A 16,672-nucleotide genomic window follows, 5' to 3' on the forward strand; every position below is an offset into this window, starting at 1 on the left:
AGACGGGTATGCTCAGACGTGAGTCCTGTGCTCTCCACACCACTGGAATTAAGCTATCCTGGCTGATGATGGCTGATAGCCAGAAACCGGTCCTAGGATGCATGATTCCGGTCCAGGGAAGACATGGCTTTGCAGTTCGGGCTGGACTGTTCCCATGAGGCACAGGGTCAAGGCTGATTTCCATATGGCCATGTCTGAACTGAGGCGGTGTGGAGTGCAAAAAAACGATGGATTTAGGCCCAGGTCTCTGTACTGGGGTGAATGTATGACATTGTTCTGCATTCTGTCCATCAACTGTTGTTTTTGCATTTTTCACCCCGAGTGGGACGGGTATGCTCAGACGTGAGTCCCGTGCTCTCCACACCACTGGAGTCAAGCTATCCTGGCTGATGACGGCTTGTAGCCAGAAACCGGTCTTAGGGTGCTTGATTCCGGTCCAGGGAAGACATAGCTTGGCAGTTCGGGCTGGACTGTTCCCATGAGGCACAGGGTCAAGGCTGATTTGCATATGGCCATGTCTGAACTGGGGTGGTGTGGAGTGCAAAAAAACGATGGCTTTAGGCCCAGATCTCTGTACTGGGGTGAATGTACGACATTGTTCTGCATTCTGTCCATCAACTGTTGTTTTTGCATAATTCTACACTATGGCATGGCCTTTGCTTTGGAAGTGATATTCAAGGAAGTTCTTTAGTGTGGTACTAGTCACTTCATATAACCATGCACTTGGGTCAGGAAGAATTAATAGGACTTTAGCATCCTCTTTCATCGCAAGCAGGACACGTTGCTGTATACCCAACAGTGTTGATTTGGTTTTGAGATAAAGCCACACCTGAAGGATGACAACCCAGCTGGTGGCTGCCCTTCAGATATATATGAAGTGGCATGACTATATTTTTTCTATTCTTGGCAAGGCATGGACTTCTAAGATTGAGCCTTGGCTCTTCTTTACGGATTTGATTAGATTTGCAATCCCAGTAGCATTCTTAAAAGGAGTATATGCCTGAACCTTGGCCCAGGGAGATATTTATTGTACCACCCACAACATGCAGACCTGCTTGACCACACATTTGCAACAGGGTTTTTTCGTGGATCATCAAGCATACAATGTTCTGTACTGAAGTTTTAAAGGGATATATGTGAATACTATCACAGTAATGCACACAGCGTTTCTATTTATCAGCTTAAAAAGTTCACATAGCAGTTTTTAGGTCTCGCTTGAGCCAGCGCATGCGCTGTTTGCGAGACATTTAGTTAGTGGGTTTTTAAAGTGCTACCAGAGGCTTTTGCTGGCCTCAAGCTAGTGGTTACGTGCATGTGCACGCGAGCAGCCGCCATCTGTCTTTCCTCCCATCATGGCTCATAAAGCCTTACAGCGGTCTCCCAAGCGCCTCGCTCTTGCTGTCGCGCGTGCACCACTCACGTATCGCTTTCACTTTCACGGCGGCCGCGTGGCTTTCACGGCCACTAAATGATGTCACTCGTTACGGAGGTTGCGCTGTATCTTAAACAGCATTACTTAAGTCTATTTGAAAAGCGCGCGCGTGCACAACTCGCGTATCGCTTTCACTTTCACGGTGGCCGCGCGGCCATATTGCTTCCACGGCCACTAAATGATGTCACTCGTTATGGGGGTTGCTCTGTATCGTAAACAGCATTACTTAAGTCTATTTGGAAAAGGGGGCCCAATGGTTTTTGCAAACCTTTCACACCTGGATCAGCAACCCATCTATTTAAAATTTGCTCTGTTCTCAGTCTCATAGGGAACTGTCATGTGTCCTAAGGGATCATTACACAACTAATTCTGGTCACACCGTACAAGACAGCCCACCTCCTGGATTGACTCCCCGCCTCCCACCGTGTTCTGAGCCCCACTCACTGCTTTGCCCCCTTGTCTAACTGGACTCTACGCTCTTCTGCTGCACCAAGCTCTTATGTCAGCCTTCCGTGCAAACCGAGACTTCTTGGTTCTCTTTCTCTCTTGCATTGCCCGTCCGCTGTTCTCGTTGCCGGCACACTCCCAAGATTGCGGCCCTAAATTCTCGCGAGGTTCTTTGACATGATGCGGTCTAGTTTAACAGTCCACACTGACCGACTCTCCAAGATGGATTCCTACATCTGCGTCTCTGCAGTTAAATCCAGAACCCACAAATGTACCACCGCTACCCCGTGTACTTCATCTCCAAGACTTACATCGACACACTCGCCCGGCAAGACTCTGGCGTTCAGGCCTAGTACCTACATTCACAAGGGCTTCTACCTACTCCTGGTTTGTTCTTTTATTTGAACTGCCTTGAAGTGTTTTACGTTGGTGCGTCTGCTACTAGGGAGAGAGTCCCAATTTCCACTCTGATGCATTTAACCTAAATTACATGGGATAATTCTTTGCTGCTTCAGTATTTTAATGGTGTTGATCCTTACTAATCCGGGACTGGTTGCAAATACAACAAGCATTGGCATAGCCAATAGGTCTAGCATTTGGGACCTTATGAGTGTTTAGCCATGCAACAGTTGGTGTTGTTGCACTAAGGATTTTCTGCTGCATAACGAAATACTTATAATGTCCCAAAAGCAAGACCTATTGGCTGTGCCAATGCTTGTTTATGCTTTCTTTATGATTTGCATACCATCTTTTTGAAGCTGGAAATAACCAAGTTCTGGCATTTTAGGTGCCAAATCACAACATTGAGTGGCTGGGATATTGATGCAGCAACTGGCTTTTGTGCTGCATAAGGGAATCTGGGCACAGACTGAGGATCTCGTGAGGGTGAATGTCATTTGAGAAGCATGAAGGACCACTGTTGTCTTGTCCAGATGTGACCTGTGAGTTTAAGTATTATGGAGACTCGCCCAATTTCCTGCTTACATATGGAATCAGAGAAAGCAGGGAAAAGAATATATAAGTGTCCTGAACACATGATCCTTAGAGCATCAACCTGTGACAATGCGTGAAGGTATCTGGAGGTGAAGTTTTGGTCTTTTGTGTTCTACAGTGGCAAACAGGCTGATCATTAGAGCTCCCCAATGCCAAAAGTATTTGTTCACATCTTGAGTGTTTAGTTCCCGTTCATGAGTTTTCTTATGACTCTAACTGAGGAGATCCAAAAAAGTCAATTTTCACTCCTCGTAGACTGTAGACTACTGGAAACACCCAGTGTTCTAGAGCACAGTGTCAAATCAGTAGTGCACGCTACAATCTTTTCAACAAGTGTATTCCCCTTGTTTAATAATGTAGTGCATTGCACTCATGTTGTTTGTGCCAACGAGAACTACTTTAGCGTGACAGTGTAGCAGAAATGCCCGAAGAGCTAGCTGGATGGCTATGAGCTCTGTTATGTTTATGTGAATGAGACACTATTGTGGGCACCACTGTCCCTGAATCGTGTGGTTGGGTATGTGTGCCCACCTGCCCTACAGCGAGGCATCCATGATGATGGTCACTTGCAGCTGAGGGTTCGGAATCGATATACCCTGTAATGAGTTTTCTTTAGTTCCACTACTTCAATCTGTGCAGAACACTGGGCTCTACAAATAATAGATCATCCCAATCTCCAGTGGTTTGTAACCGCTGAAGGGACAGACACTCCTGAAGCAGAAGTATAGTTAATCTTGCATTTGGTACCAGCACAATCCAAGAGGCCATTATTCCTAACAATTTCATGGTCATTCTCACTGTTAGAGGTTGTAATGTCTGGTAAAGGAAAAACAGCCTTTGAAATGCCAGCACTCTCTTTGGACTTTGATAACCTTTGCCCTCCATTGCATGAAGTGTAGCTCCCAGAAATGCTGGTATCTGCTGGCAAGAGATGCAACTTTTTCACATTGACAGTGATATAACATAACATAAGTATTTGTAAAGCGCACGTTCACCCAGCGGTCTCTTGGCGCTGAACAACAGATGTTCATTGTTACCCAACCCAATGGTACTTATTTTATCAACCTCAGATGGATGAAAGGCTGAGTGGACCCGCCGGGATTTGAACCTGTGACCATGAGGTCGAACACAGGCTGCTGCAATGGACACATTAGTCCACTGAGCCATATAATTGATGTACAAGGGAAATCACTTGCTGAGTATGAGTGAGTCATTGTGCCTGACTGCTTACCTTTTCAGTCAGTCATCCAACTATGGGGGACATGAATGTTACTGAGCAGAAGATTAGGTAAATAACCTCTGGGCTGTTGTAACGCCAAAGGAAAGAATGTTTAACTGGTAATGAACGCCAACTACCACACCTTAGGTACTGGTATTTAGGTGTCTGAATTGGGACAGTTAGCATGTAGTTAACGTTTTGGAAGGTAGTCACTTTGAAATTATCTGAAGTTATGTAATAGTTGAGCGCTCTGAGGTCCAGGATGGGCAACAGAGCTTTATTTTTCTTCGGCATGAGCAAATAACAACACTCCTGTTCCTTGTTGTTGTGCTGGGACAATCCTGATGGCTCCCTTTTGAAAGATCACATGAAACTCCTCCAGCAAAAGGCTGCAGAATTCTGCAGTAATTCTGGCTGTGCTGGTATTCAGGGTGGGTTAAAACTAAAGGCAATAGTTGTAGTCGATGAAATATTGCACCCACTGGTCTGAGATTATACTTTGCCATTGTGGCAGGTAGTGCATCAGTTGCTCCTTGACAGGTGTTGGGTAGTCTGGGGAAATTGTTGGTTGGTCATTGGTTAATGGCAGAGGTGTCTACTTCGAATACCTTTGGCCTTGTTCCATCCATTTCCTCTGTAACCACCTCTTTGGAATTGTTGCTTAGGATCTTGGCCTTCCTGTTGTTGGTACTGAGCAAAAGGGCCAGATGATGCCGCCTTTAAGCCATCATGCTTTTGTGGACATCAATATCCGGACTTGCTCTGTTAGTGTTGGAGCATGCAAATGCCATTGCAGTGTCAGAGTCCGTTTTTCCAACATCTTGGTGACCTGAAGCTCGAGGAGATGCTATCCATCTAATCGCATGCCTGTGAAATGCTGCTGCACTTGAGCTCTAAAGCGAGTCTTAAGCGCGGTCCTAGTAGGAGCGAACTCCCTCCTGAGAATCTTCCGAGATCACTGTCTTTCAAGCATTACCATCACCAATCTGGACCAAGTGATTCGAATCCTGACATCGCTTGTAATCCAACAATCCTCATCTAATTGTTTACCCGGAGTTCGCTCCTCCTAGGATAGCTCTTAAGACTCCGTTGAACAAGGCCCCTGAGGAAGGGACCATGTGAAATGCATAGGGCATAGTAAGAATAGGATGGAGTCACATTAAGAAGAATCACCATTAATATGATTTGCATTGATGTTTGTTTTCTGTAAGTACCGAGTTCTTTAGCCATGAGCAACAATGGGAAGATAACTCACAATTATGTATGTGATGAAACAATGTTGAACGAAATAAAAATCGATTTTTGATAAAATTGTTGAAATTTCATTTGGTATAAAAAAAGGTTTTTCGAGAAATTTGCAAAAGTTAGACACATACAGCTGTGCACAAAGTTACTCAGGTACATGCTTACTTGACACACTTCTTGGATATTAGGAATGGAGGGCCGGAGCTCCCAAATACTGTGTAGCATGCAGACACTTCTAACCTAGTTGATTGTTGGATTGATACATAGAAAACTCTAAAAATAACTGAGTGTGCCACACACACAAATTTGTAATGGCACTCTCTGTGCCATTCCTTGTTATTGAGCTGAGGCTTGATTTAAAATTGAACCCCGAAGGGAGGATCCTCAAGGCACAGTGGTGTGGTGTCAGTTTGAGGCTGTGGGTGTTGCACTGAGCTGTGTTGATGTCTGAAACCACAGGCATGATCTTTGTCCTGGGTGCGGGTTGTGTAGTGTACCCTGGAGAACATTGGCTGGAGTCAGTCATTAGATTACACTTATGGCAGGCTCAGCTTCTTGTGTACTGGCTACCTCTGACTCTTCTTTATACTGTAGTCCTTTGAAGTCTTTGGTGACCACAGTAGACGATGGTTAATTAGTGTCCACAGGGCTGCATCTCCGAGCAATGTACCCACTTCGAATTGTGTTGATGCTGAATGGTTTTGTAGGACTAAAAGGCATTACAAGCCTATGCTTTATGTCCCTCTGAAGACTGAATATGGGCCAGATTTTGGTCCAACCACAGGATTTTATTATTGCTCAAAGGTCATAATTAAAAAGATGTATTCTCTATACCATCCCAGAAATTAATCATTCTCATATAACCTGGCCCCACGCGAATCAGTTTTGAAGTGGTCAACTGTAGAAAAATGAACTTGATGTTTTCAGCAACAATGCTCTGGTTCTCCAGCATTGAGAGATAGAACTTTAGAGCAAGGCAAAAGGGAGCACTAGAAAACACTTCTGAGACTGAATGCAGAAAAAATCAAACTAAGGTAGTGCCTGTCTCTTGGTGCTCTATGGGTTTCAGGAGAGGTATCATGAATCACCTCAAAAGAGCTTCTTTGAAGAAAAGCTGTACCGACACAAGATGGCAGGAGTGTGTACAGCAGGTGAGTGATAGCTACACATGCTGCAAACACATTTATCACAGGAGCAAAAACATTTATCAATGGAAGGAAATGGATCTACCACGGGGTGCAAGTTAATTTGCACAGAAGGAAAGAAGTGTACCATGGAAAGCAACAGGCCTATCGCAGAAAACAAGGGTTCTATCACAGGAGGTAAGAAGCCTTTCCCAGTACTCAAGGGTTCAACTACAAGAACAAACACAAGGAGATGAAGGACAAGAGCTGAAACTTTTCAGACACTCACCCCCAGTCACAGATCTGGGTTGAATCCATCATCGTTCATTAGCTAACTTAGCCACCTCAGTTCAGATCCAGCTATATGCAAATCAGTCTTGACCCTGTGCCTCATGGGAACAGTCCAGCCCAAACTGCCAAGCCAGGTCTTCCCTGAAACGAAAACAAGCATCCTGGGAATAGTATTGGGGTAACACAACTCATCAGCCAGGATAACTTGAATCCAGTGGCAAAGTGAGCAAGGGACCCACGTCTGGGCATACCCTGCCAACTTAGGGCGAACATAGCAAACATAAGGAGATGATGGACGGAGAGCTGAAACTTTTCAGACACTCACCCCCAGTCACAGATCTGGGTTGAATCCATCATCGTTTTTTAGCTCACTTCGCCACCTCAGTTCAGACCCAGCTACATGCAAATCAGTCTTGACCCTGTGCCTCATGGAAACAGTCCAGCCGGAACTGCCAAGCCAGGTCTTTCCTGATCCGAAAACAAGCATGCTCGGACCGGTTTCGGGCTAACACCCCGGTGGGTGAGTGTCTGAAAAGTTTTGGCGCTCCGTCCATCATCTCTTTGTGTTTGCTATAATTACAAGAGGCAATGGATCTATTGCATGAGAACTATCTCAGAAGGCAAAAGGTCAGAATGCAAGAAATCTATTTCAGGAGGCAAGGGATTAATTGCAAGAGAAAAGGGATCTGTCTCAGAAGGCAAGAGGCTGCCCCTGAAGGCATAGGGTTCTACCAGACGACATCGTATAATTAACAGAAGGGTATAAGAAAACCATCACAAGGGATCTATTAAAATAGGCAAGGGTACTGTCACAGGTAGCACCAATAGATCTATTAATAGAGTCACTCTATTTATCACAGGAGGCAAGAGATCTTTCACATGATGCAACGGATCTATCTCAGGAGACGAGAGATCCATCAGAGTGGGCATTTTGTCTCTATTACAGGAAGCAGGAGATCTAGTGCAAGAGGCAGTACATTGTTTATAGGAGGAAAGGGATCGATCAGAGGAGACAAGCGAAGGAAAGTCTGTCAGAGGAGGTAGGGACCTATAATAGGGGCAGCCGTTTTGCAAGAGGAGGCAGCGGATCTATTTCAGAAGGCAGGGGGCTTACTGCAGTAGGACAGACTTCTAGCAGAGGGGCCAGCAGCAGGTAGCAGGGAAGGTGAGGTAAGGGGGATGGTCGCTTAGAACTGAGTAGGGAGGAGAGACATGGACAGTTAGTTACGTTGCCAGAGGTAAGATGAGGCACTGACTGTCAGAGTGTGTGAGTGAAGCACCTGTTGGATGCTTGCAACATAGGACTTTAAAACTAGAAGTCATATTTTATCGTGTGTCCTGCACTGATCTCTCACGTAAATCATACGTGTTACATGGCTGATTAAACTGAGGCGCAGCAGAGAGTGGACGAGCAGAAAGGGACGCCCACGCAGGACGGATCGGACGCTGCGTGCTGGCTGGGTACTCCAGCGCTCCATCTGTGGAGAGCTGTCCTTGTCGTGGCGGGGAGCGCCTCTGCACAGGTGTCCTTAGATGCCAAGGACTCGAAGTCTGTGTAATAAGCAGACAGCGCGGGAGACGCGGCCTCTGCTCAGCGTCAGACAAAGAGAGCGGCAGCTGCTCGCGCGCACCCGGAGCGCCGCGTCCTCGAATGACACCACAAACACAGACTCAAATAAAGAGAAAACAGGGCAATGTTGAGATCTCACTGGGAAATCACTGCAGAAAAGAGTCTCTTTAGCATTCACTCTTGCAGGCAGAGACACGAGTCACCATCATCAGTGACCACTTAGGAATGAATATATATGAATATAATATACTCCTAAGTGGTCACTTAAAGAGATACACATATATTTGAGCGACCACTGAGGGAGACACACATCCATCTCAGTGACCACCGAGCGAGACACATACCCATGACCACTGAAGGAGGCACGTATCCATTCCCGAGGCCACTGGCCAAGACACACAGTGGTCTCAGAGTGAGCACTGAGCAGGCACACGCTCATGGCAGTGACCATTGAGGGAGACACGGTCACACACCTATTCCAGTGACCATGAAGGAAACACACGTCCATCCCGAGGACCAATGAGAGAGAGACGCTTCCTCCGTGAGAGTTGCCATCGAGGGAGGCACACGGTCACCCCAGTCAGCTCTAACAGGGACACACCCGTACCCCACTAGTCCCTAAGGGAGACACACATCCATCTCAGTGACCACTGAGCGGGGCACACGCCCATGCGAGCATCCCGTAAGGGAGACACTGACTACTTAAGGGGAGCGGGAGCCACATACCCAGGAGCCACGAAGGAAGACACACAACCTTCAAACTGGTCACTCCAGAGGAGAGTGTCCCGCTCACACCGTTGTCCCTTGAAGTGGAGACGCGCGCACCAGTGGCCACCTCTGGTGAACACACCCATCCCTGTATGACCCCGGCGGGAGACACTCACCGGGCCGGCCGCACAGGAAGCGCACACGGTAGTCCGGGCAGTCGCCATCCGTCTGCTCGGTTCTTCGGCACGAAAAGCGGTAATCCTGGCCATTCTTGTAGAGCACGTCAGCTGTCAGGGGAATCCCATCGAGTGTGGTCACCTAGAGAGATACAGGAACGATTCACTAGGCAAGGACGCCAGTTAACAATATGAACAACTAACCAGAGCTGATGTACACGTGAGTGCGAGTGCATGGAAGCTTCCGGCACGACACCATAAGCATTCAACTGCAACAGACATATACCGCACACAGCTCATTCCAACTGATAAGCTCGGTCATGACATCATCATTTGCACCAGATGAAACTGCTAAACGTTTCACAGCAGGTAGTACACGTGCACCATGAGAGACACAAACACACACACACACCTCAAGTGGCATGCTTACATGTATGCAAGGCCGCAAGGAAAGGGGGGCCTGGTTGGTACGCAGTGTCACGTGCCCTTGCATGTAGGGACTTTGGCACAGGATCGCCATATTGTAAAAGTCTGTCAGCCGAAGGCTAGCTTTAGTCTGTCCGTGTTCAACCATTTCATAGTGTATCCTGCAGGTGCGCAGTACCATTGGTGCAGTGGCACCGGGGTCCAGAACCCCGAGCGGCCCACTGAACCCCGATAAGTGCTGTATTTTACTATCTTAACAGTAGTTAAAGGCCCATTATCCTTGCTTGCACCAGGGCCCAGGACATCCTTGCTCTTCTACTGCCTGGTGAATGCTGACTTACCCACTCACACAGTTAAAACCGACAGTGGCAAAATTACATACCAACCACACACGGCTGAACATGCCTAATGGTTAGTAGGTGAAAGATGTAGGCATTGGATGTGAGAGAAAGTAATTGTTTCCTGTATGGAATGCATATAAAAGGCAAACAATGCAACGCGACAAACAGAGTGATGATTAATTGTACTTTTCAGATGTAAAATAGTCCTTTATGCATTCCAGAGCAAACACTTCTTAGAAGGTAGAATCATACACAAAACAACAAATTGCAGGAGGTGTTAGAGTAATGCTCACATGGGCTAAGCCGAAGCCCACCCTGTGCATACTTTAAATAATACAGACAGCTGCGCTGCCAGGCCAGACCTAACGAAACTGAACCTGATCGGCATGATTTGGTGGGTGTGACACGTGTAAGTGGGGTTATACACTCTGATGAAGTTTAGCACTCCACACTGGTCAAGGTGTCCCAATCACTCTTATAATGCAACCTGATAATGAGTGGGTGGTCTGCTGCGTTTTCAGTGTAAAACAAATTAATGTATCCATGTCATAAATGGACTAACCAGAGTGACAACAGACCAATGGAAAAAAATAAGAAAATATAAAGAGTTTGGACACCTATACTTTACTCACAGCGAAGGAGACAAGTTTTATTGTATTATGATTTGGAATTCCGAGGAATTCCACATAAAATAAAAAATAAAACATCATTTCATACAAGTCAATGTGCAAAAAAAAAAAGAAAAATCAAGAATTACAACTTCAATATTGTTAAAATACATCCACTTAAAAGTCAGAAATCTCTTTTCTTCCTTAGTCTTGTCACTACAATAATCGACATAATTCAAGTGGGGTGCGCTTACGGCCAATAACAATCATCTTCCAGTTAGAACACACTATTGGCTATCACCTTGGGTTAACACACTAAACTACGTTTAGAAGGCACACAGATGGAATAGTATACGCTTGTCGTCCAATAAACACATATCAATAAAACAAAAACAATTAAAAACTATCTTTTAGGGAGATGATCATGGAATAGTATTAGCAGCAAATATTTTATAAAGTGCTTAATAAAAGTGCTGATGCAATAAGTAAAGTGCTAATGCATTAAATACCATCTTCCAGGACATCTTCCAGGACAACTTTTGCCAATAACTGAATAGCAGCAATGTATCTAAGGAGATGGACGAGGTAAATTATTTGTCATACGGTGTTGCTAGTACTCAATACGATTTTTTGAAAAGAGTATAAAACTAGCGACGAATAATTTTTATAAAGTACTTGAGAAAGTGCTAGTGCATGGGATATTCTCTTCAAGGCATTTTTTATTCTAGAATTTACATACATACCTAGCATCGATGGAACTTTACTCTGTATCTTGGCAGGGGTGTAGCTTCAGGGGGTGGGGGAGGGGGGTTACACCCCATAATAAATGTATTTTCTGCTAAATAGTTGGGTACAAGTATGGTGAGGTGTCTGTCTGATTTCAACAGGAATTTTTACATGCACACAGACAAAAATGCACACACACCCTTCCCTCTCTGTTTTGAAAGTCTTAAACAATGTTGGTTATTTTACAAAATAATGATTTTTTTCCCTCACTTAATACTCCTACCAATCCGCATTTGTCTCCATTTCCATTGCCCCTTTACCCCCTCTCAAGCGCTCTACTTGTCAGATAATGTACTTTAACATTATATGCCAGCACCATTGTTGAATATCTGAAGCTCACCCCGCCTCCCAATATTACTGACCAAGCTACGCCCCTGTATCTTGGTTCCCTATTTTTTAAGTTCTCAACGTTTCATGACTTTTTTTTGTTCAGAGCGCTCACCTGTGGAACCTTGAAGCACAAACCATAGGGCCCAATTTAGTCAGGGTGGTGGAGGACTTCATGGCAATTCTTATAAAGCCATTTAAAAGTTTGCTGTGCGTCCGTCATTGGTGACAGATGCTGATGCCAAACTTTTGAAAGCTTTTACTTTTTCCACAAACAAACTCCGAAAGTGGGAGTTTGTTTTTGATAAAGTAAAAACTAATGCCCCCAGCAGGATGCGAGTTTCCTCCCATTGTGTAGATATAAGTGTTTTTATTTTTACTATCCCTCAACACCAGGGTATTCCAGGTGGTGAGGGACAGTAGAAAAAAATAAAAAAAAGCAATCTGACTGGCTACTTTAAATAGGGCAGATGGTCGGATGACTTACCTCCGACAGTCCGTGCTCCCTGGGAGGAAAGTTTACGCTGACAATGTGAATTTTACTTTGTTGGCCTAAACCTGGCAGTCTGCCCAACTCAAAATTGGGAGAGCAGACCAAGAGACAGGGTAATCTGTTACACTGGGTCGTAGAATGATATCTGCCAAACTTTAAATCAGTCCTTATGTTCTTTGGCAACATTAGCCTGCTCTGGTGCTCTCTAGATCAACACATCCACTCCATAATTCTGGGTGAGACCCTGAAGCCAAATGTTTCAGATGCCGTCACATTCTCTCAGACTTTCATCTTAATGAGGTCAGTAAAAAGAGTACCATTGAGTTAGGTAACAATAAATATTTGTTATTTTTCAATGATGCAAAAGGTATAGCCTTGGGTGGTGGCGTGCGCTACAAATAAACTTGTTATGCGATGTTCATGTCGTGCTGATTTTGTAAAATAAAATGTCCTGCCTGTGCACCTAGAATAAATAAATGGTTGCTTGCGCTCATGTTTCAATGGAGTACAAAAGAGGGTGGTGATGGACGGAGCATCTGAACCAATTAAACACTCACACCCAGTCAACAGATCTGGGTTTAATCCATTACCGATCTTTAGCCAACTTCGCCACCCCAGTTCAGACATATGCAAATCAGTCTGACCCTGTGCCTCATGGGAACAGTCCAGCCCGAACTGCCAAGCCATGCCTTCCCTGGAGCGGATTCAGGCTTCCCAGGACCGGTTTCTGGCATTACAGCCGTCTTCAGCCAGGCTTGCTTGAATCCAGTGGCAAAGTGAGCAAGGGACTCATGTCTGAGCATACCCTGCCAACTTATGGCGAACAAAGCGGTACAAAAGGGGGTGGTGTTGGACGGAGCATCTGAACCAATCAAACACTCACACCCAGTCAACAGATCTGGGTTTAATCTGTAATGCCAGAAACCGGTCCTAGGAAGCTTGAATCCAGTCCAGGGAAGGCATGGCTTGGCAGTTCGGGCTGGACTGTTCTCATGAGGCACAGGGTCAGACTGATTTGCATATGGCCGTGGCTGAACTGGGGTGGCAGAGTGGGCTAAAGAACGGTGATGGATTAAACCCAGATCTGTTGACTGGGTGTGAGTGTTTGATTGGTTCAGATGCTCCGTCCATCACCACCCCCTTTTGTACCGCATGTTTCAATGGAAGCAGCCATCATGCCAACATCCACTTCTGAGAATCCAGAATGTTGCCTTCTGATTGCTGAGACCTGCCACTGAATCCAACCAGTGCTGTGTCATTGGCTATTTAGGTTTGCACCATATTATCTTGCTACTCAGCTGATCTGCCAGAACCTACTGGAAATGGAGCCAGGACAAGATGTCTGCTGGGTTCTTGTCCACAACAGATCTTCAGCACTGTGAGCTCCCAACCGCGTATTCCTGTCTCCAGAGTGAGAGCACTGTGCCAGTTGGCATCCAAGGGGCTGCAGAGAAGATCAGAGCCCAGGACATAAATGCAGTGTACCTTGTCTGACGTCAACAGTGGTGGTGACCACAACCCTCGCACAGCCTTAGCTGAGAAAATCTGTGAGGCTCCCGACAGCTTGAGGAGGGAAATGTGCAAAGAGTAGGACAGAAGCATGTCATGTTTGGGAAAGAGCCTCAAAGCTTTAGTGGCATACAGGTTATTGACTCATGTCCTAGGCAGCTAAGTGATGAAGGAGCAGTGACAAGGGAAGTTGACATGCAGAGTGTATGATCTCAGAATCTGAGTCTACATGGCCTGGTCATCAGCATCCTTATAGTTCCCGCCACTCAGCGTATTCTGCCATTCCTTGAGAAAAAGCACGCTTCTCCCAATATCACAGCTTTGTCATTCACAGGAAGTAAAAAAAACTCATCATACAATGCTATTGCTGCCCCCTGAATATCGAAGCTAGAATATGGATCTGTATAAATATTGAGGACAAAATATATAATCCAAATTACCGAAAGGTAAGTACAGATTTTCTAAACCTAATGCCACATATACGTACCTTCACGGTATACATACCGTCAATGTACATAGATGTGGGAGTTAGGAATAGTAAATATATACTTTCTCTATATGCACTTACATTCCGACATTTCTGTCTTTGATATTTTGTCCATGATATTTGAATTTCTCTATATTTTTAGCCTTAATATTCAGTAGTGAAATCTATGCTGGGTATTGGTTGATATCCCATATTTGAGTGATCCTTTTGGCAAAAATGGAGGTTCCAATCAAGTAAATTGAGTGCGTAGTGTCTTGAGGGATTAGGGGATACAGGAGAGGAATGGTGAGAGAGAGACAGGCAGAGAGAGAGAGAGAGAAAGAGAGAGGGAGAGAACGGAGAAAAGGAGGAGTAGACAAACTTACCTTGTCATTTCCAACTAAGGGCCGTATTTATCATGTAGTTGAGTCGCTCTTGCACCATCCAGTGGGGTGCATGCACGACACAACAACTAAATGTGATTTATAAAGCCAAGCAAGGCCACCTTTCGTGGCCCGGAGTGGCTTCATAAATCCAGAGTAACGCTGCGTTGCATTACTCTGCTCTAGGGAGGGGCTCCATGGGTGGTGCGTTGGTATTCCTCAGCAACACCCATGGATTCTGACGCATTACAAGATTTACCATAAGTCGTAGACCTGGGAATGCGCCAAAACTGCTACGCCTCCCCAAGTGAGGGGTAACAAGGAGAAATATGTTTCTGTTTCCTCGTTTTTTTGTTCTTTCTATGTATGTTGCAGAATGCAGCAAACATAGAAAGAGGAAAAATGCCTCAGGGGATTGTTTTTATGCAGGAAGGGGCACCTTCCTGCACAAAACAATCTTGCTTACAACGCAGGCACCTTGCACTTTGGTTAAAAAATGCCTGCATTGGAGTTAGGCAGCGCATTGTGCACTAGTGCTGGGTGGGAAAAGGCAGGATTGTTCTGTATTATGTTAAATACGGTGCATTCCTGCCCTTTCCTTGTCACGCAGTCAGCGCATCAAGGTGACTTGCTGCGCTGCATGGCATATTGGTAAATATGTCCCAAAGTGTCTACTCATGTAAGTTACATAAGCGGGAAAATGCAACTCTGTGAGGAAAGTCGATTGCCAAAAAAGAAGTAAGTAAGAAATCAAAAGAACAGGGGGTGTGAGGGAAATTGTGAAACTTCACTAGAGGACACTAAATGCCCAATAAAAAGCAACCAAAACTCTGAAAAGCAGAGAGAATGCGACATCGAAATTGAAACGAGCAGAAAGACACCCAGGGTAAGAAAAAGTGGTTTAAAGAAAAAAGAATGCCAAAATCAACATCTTGTAATTTTTGTAGGTAATGAAAAGCAGCAGTCACTACCCCTTGACTGAAGAGACTATCTCGATTGCAATGTTTATTAAAAATCAAAACAAAGGCAAGCACACTAGCATAGAGGATCCAGCAGAAAATGAGACACACCATAGCGAATATGGAGCTAAATCCACAAATAGCCTGAAAATGTTCACAGTTGGAGCGAGGAATATAGTAAAGAAACATCTGCTGGAGAATTAGCTAATGAAAGCTGTCAGAGAGTGCCGAGAAATGTACAGCAAGTCTTACAGATCAGAGCTGGTGTCCCATAGCACCAACTCAGTATGTCAAGAAATAAGATTTAAACTTGAAATTGGGAACACAGCTATACAGGAAATCATTTCTACACAGCCAGGGGCACCCTTCTCTTGTATATCTTACTAAATGTCCCAGCACAAAGCAACACATGATCTTCCCGAATGAATAACATTCGATCATCATCTGCTATGCAGTGACAAATTCATGCCATGGGCAGGCAAACCTAATGCCCTAGGAGGAATCTTAACCTGCATGGACTAGTACTTCAATCACAATATGATTAAGGTCAACAAACAAACATCGAGAACATATAGAGAGCAAATAAGAGCAACCACAACAAAGCAAGCCCTTTCTGGCCAACAAAACATGACCTCGTGCAACTTCTTAGGCTGCAAAAGCCTGGAATAGTGAAAAAGGCAGAATTTGGTGCAACTGGGATATCAAGGTGATCTAAAGATTATAATTTGGTTTGATCATAAGCCTACCAGCAGGCACCAAAGCAACGGAGCAGATAAATCTAGAGGTTCATGAAGGACACCTAGAGGAACTGTAATGGGGAAAATGTAGAAGAGTCCAGGCAGACAGCTGCAGTGCAGCAAGAGTGTCTATTCCAGCCCATGGAGGTACAGTGTCATAAAGGTGCCCTGAGGTATGCAGCTAAAGGAAGTTCTTTGGATAGCAGTAACATAGTCAACATTTGCAAGGCCAAGGTGATAACTTCCACTCTGAACTGCAGAACAAGTGCCTCTACAACTCAAAGTCCACCTGCCTAAATTCACTGATGGAATCTACAAGGGTTCCAGCACCCAAAGATCTGCTCAGATGCCACACCGGTGCTATTAAATGCGACTGCACCGAATACCAAGGCTGCGTAGTCAAGAATTCATCTCTGGCCTCTTTAATCCACC

General features: G+C 45.1%; 1 protein-coding gene across 1 annotated transcript in view; it reads right to left on the bottom strand.

Annotated features, from left to right (window-relative positions):
- The window catches only part of CEMIP (cell migration inducing hyaluronidase 1), a 551,721-nt gene that overhangs the window by 359,806 nt on the left and 175,243 nt on the right, over nt 1-16,672 (bottom strand). The window contains exon 9 of the mRNA XM_078682930.1: nt 9,206-9,347. Within this exon, the coding sequence (XP_078539056.1) occupies nt 9,206-9,347 (142 nt within the window). The remainder of the gene's footprint in view (nt 1-9,205; nt 9,348-16,672) is intronic.

This window comes from Lissotriton helveticus, chromosome 3_1 (assembly GCF_964261635.1).
Source record: "Lissotriton helveticus chromosome 3_1, aLisHel1.1, whole genome shotgun sequence".
In the NCBI taxonomy this organism is placed as follows: domain Eukaryota; kingdom Metazoa; phylum Chordata; class Amphibia; order Caudata; family Salamandridae; genus Lissotriton; species Lissotriton helveticus.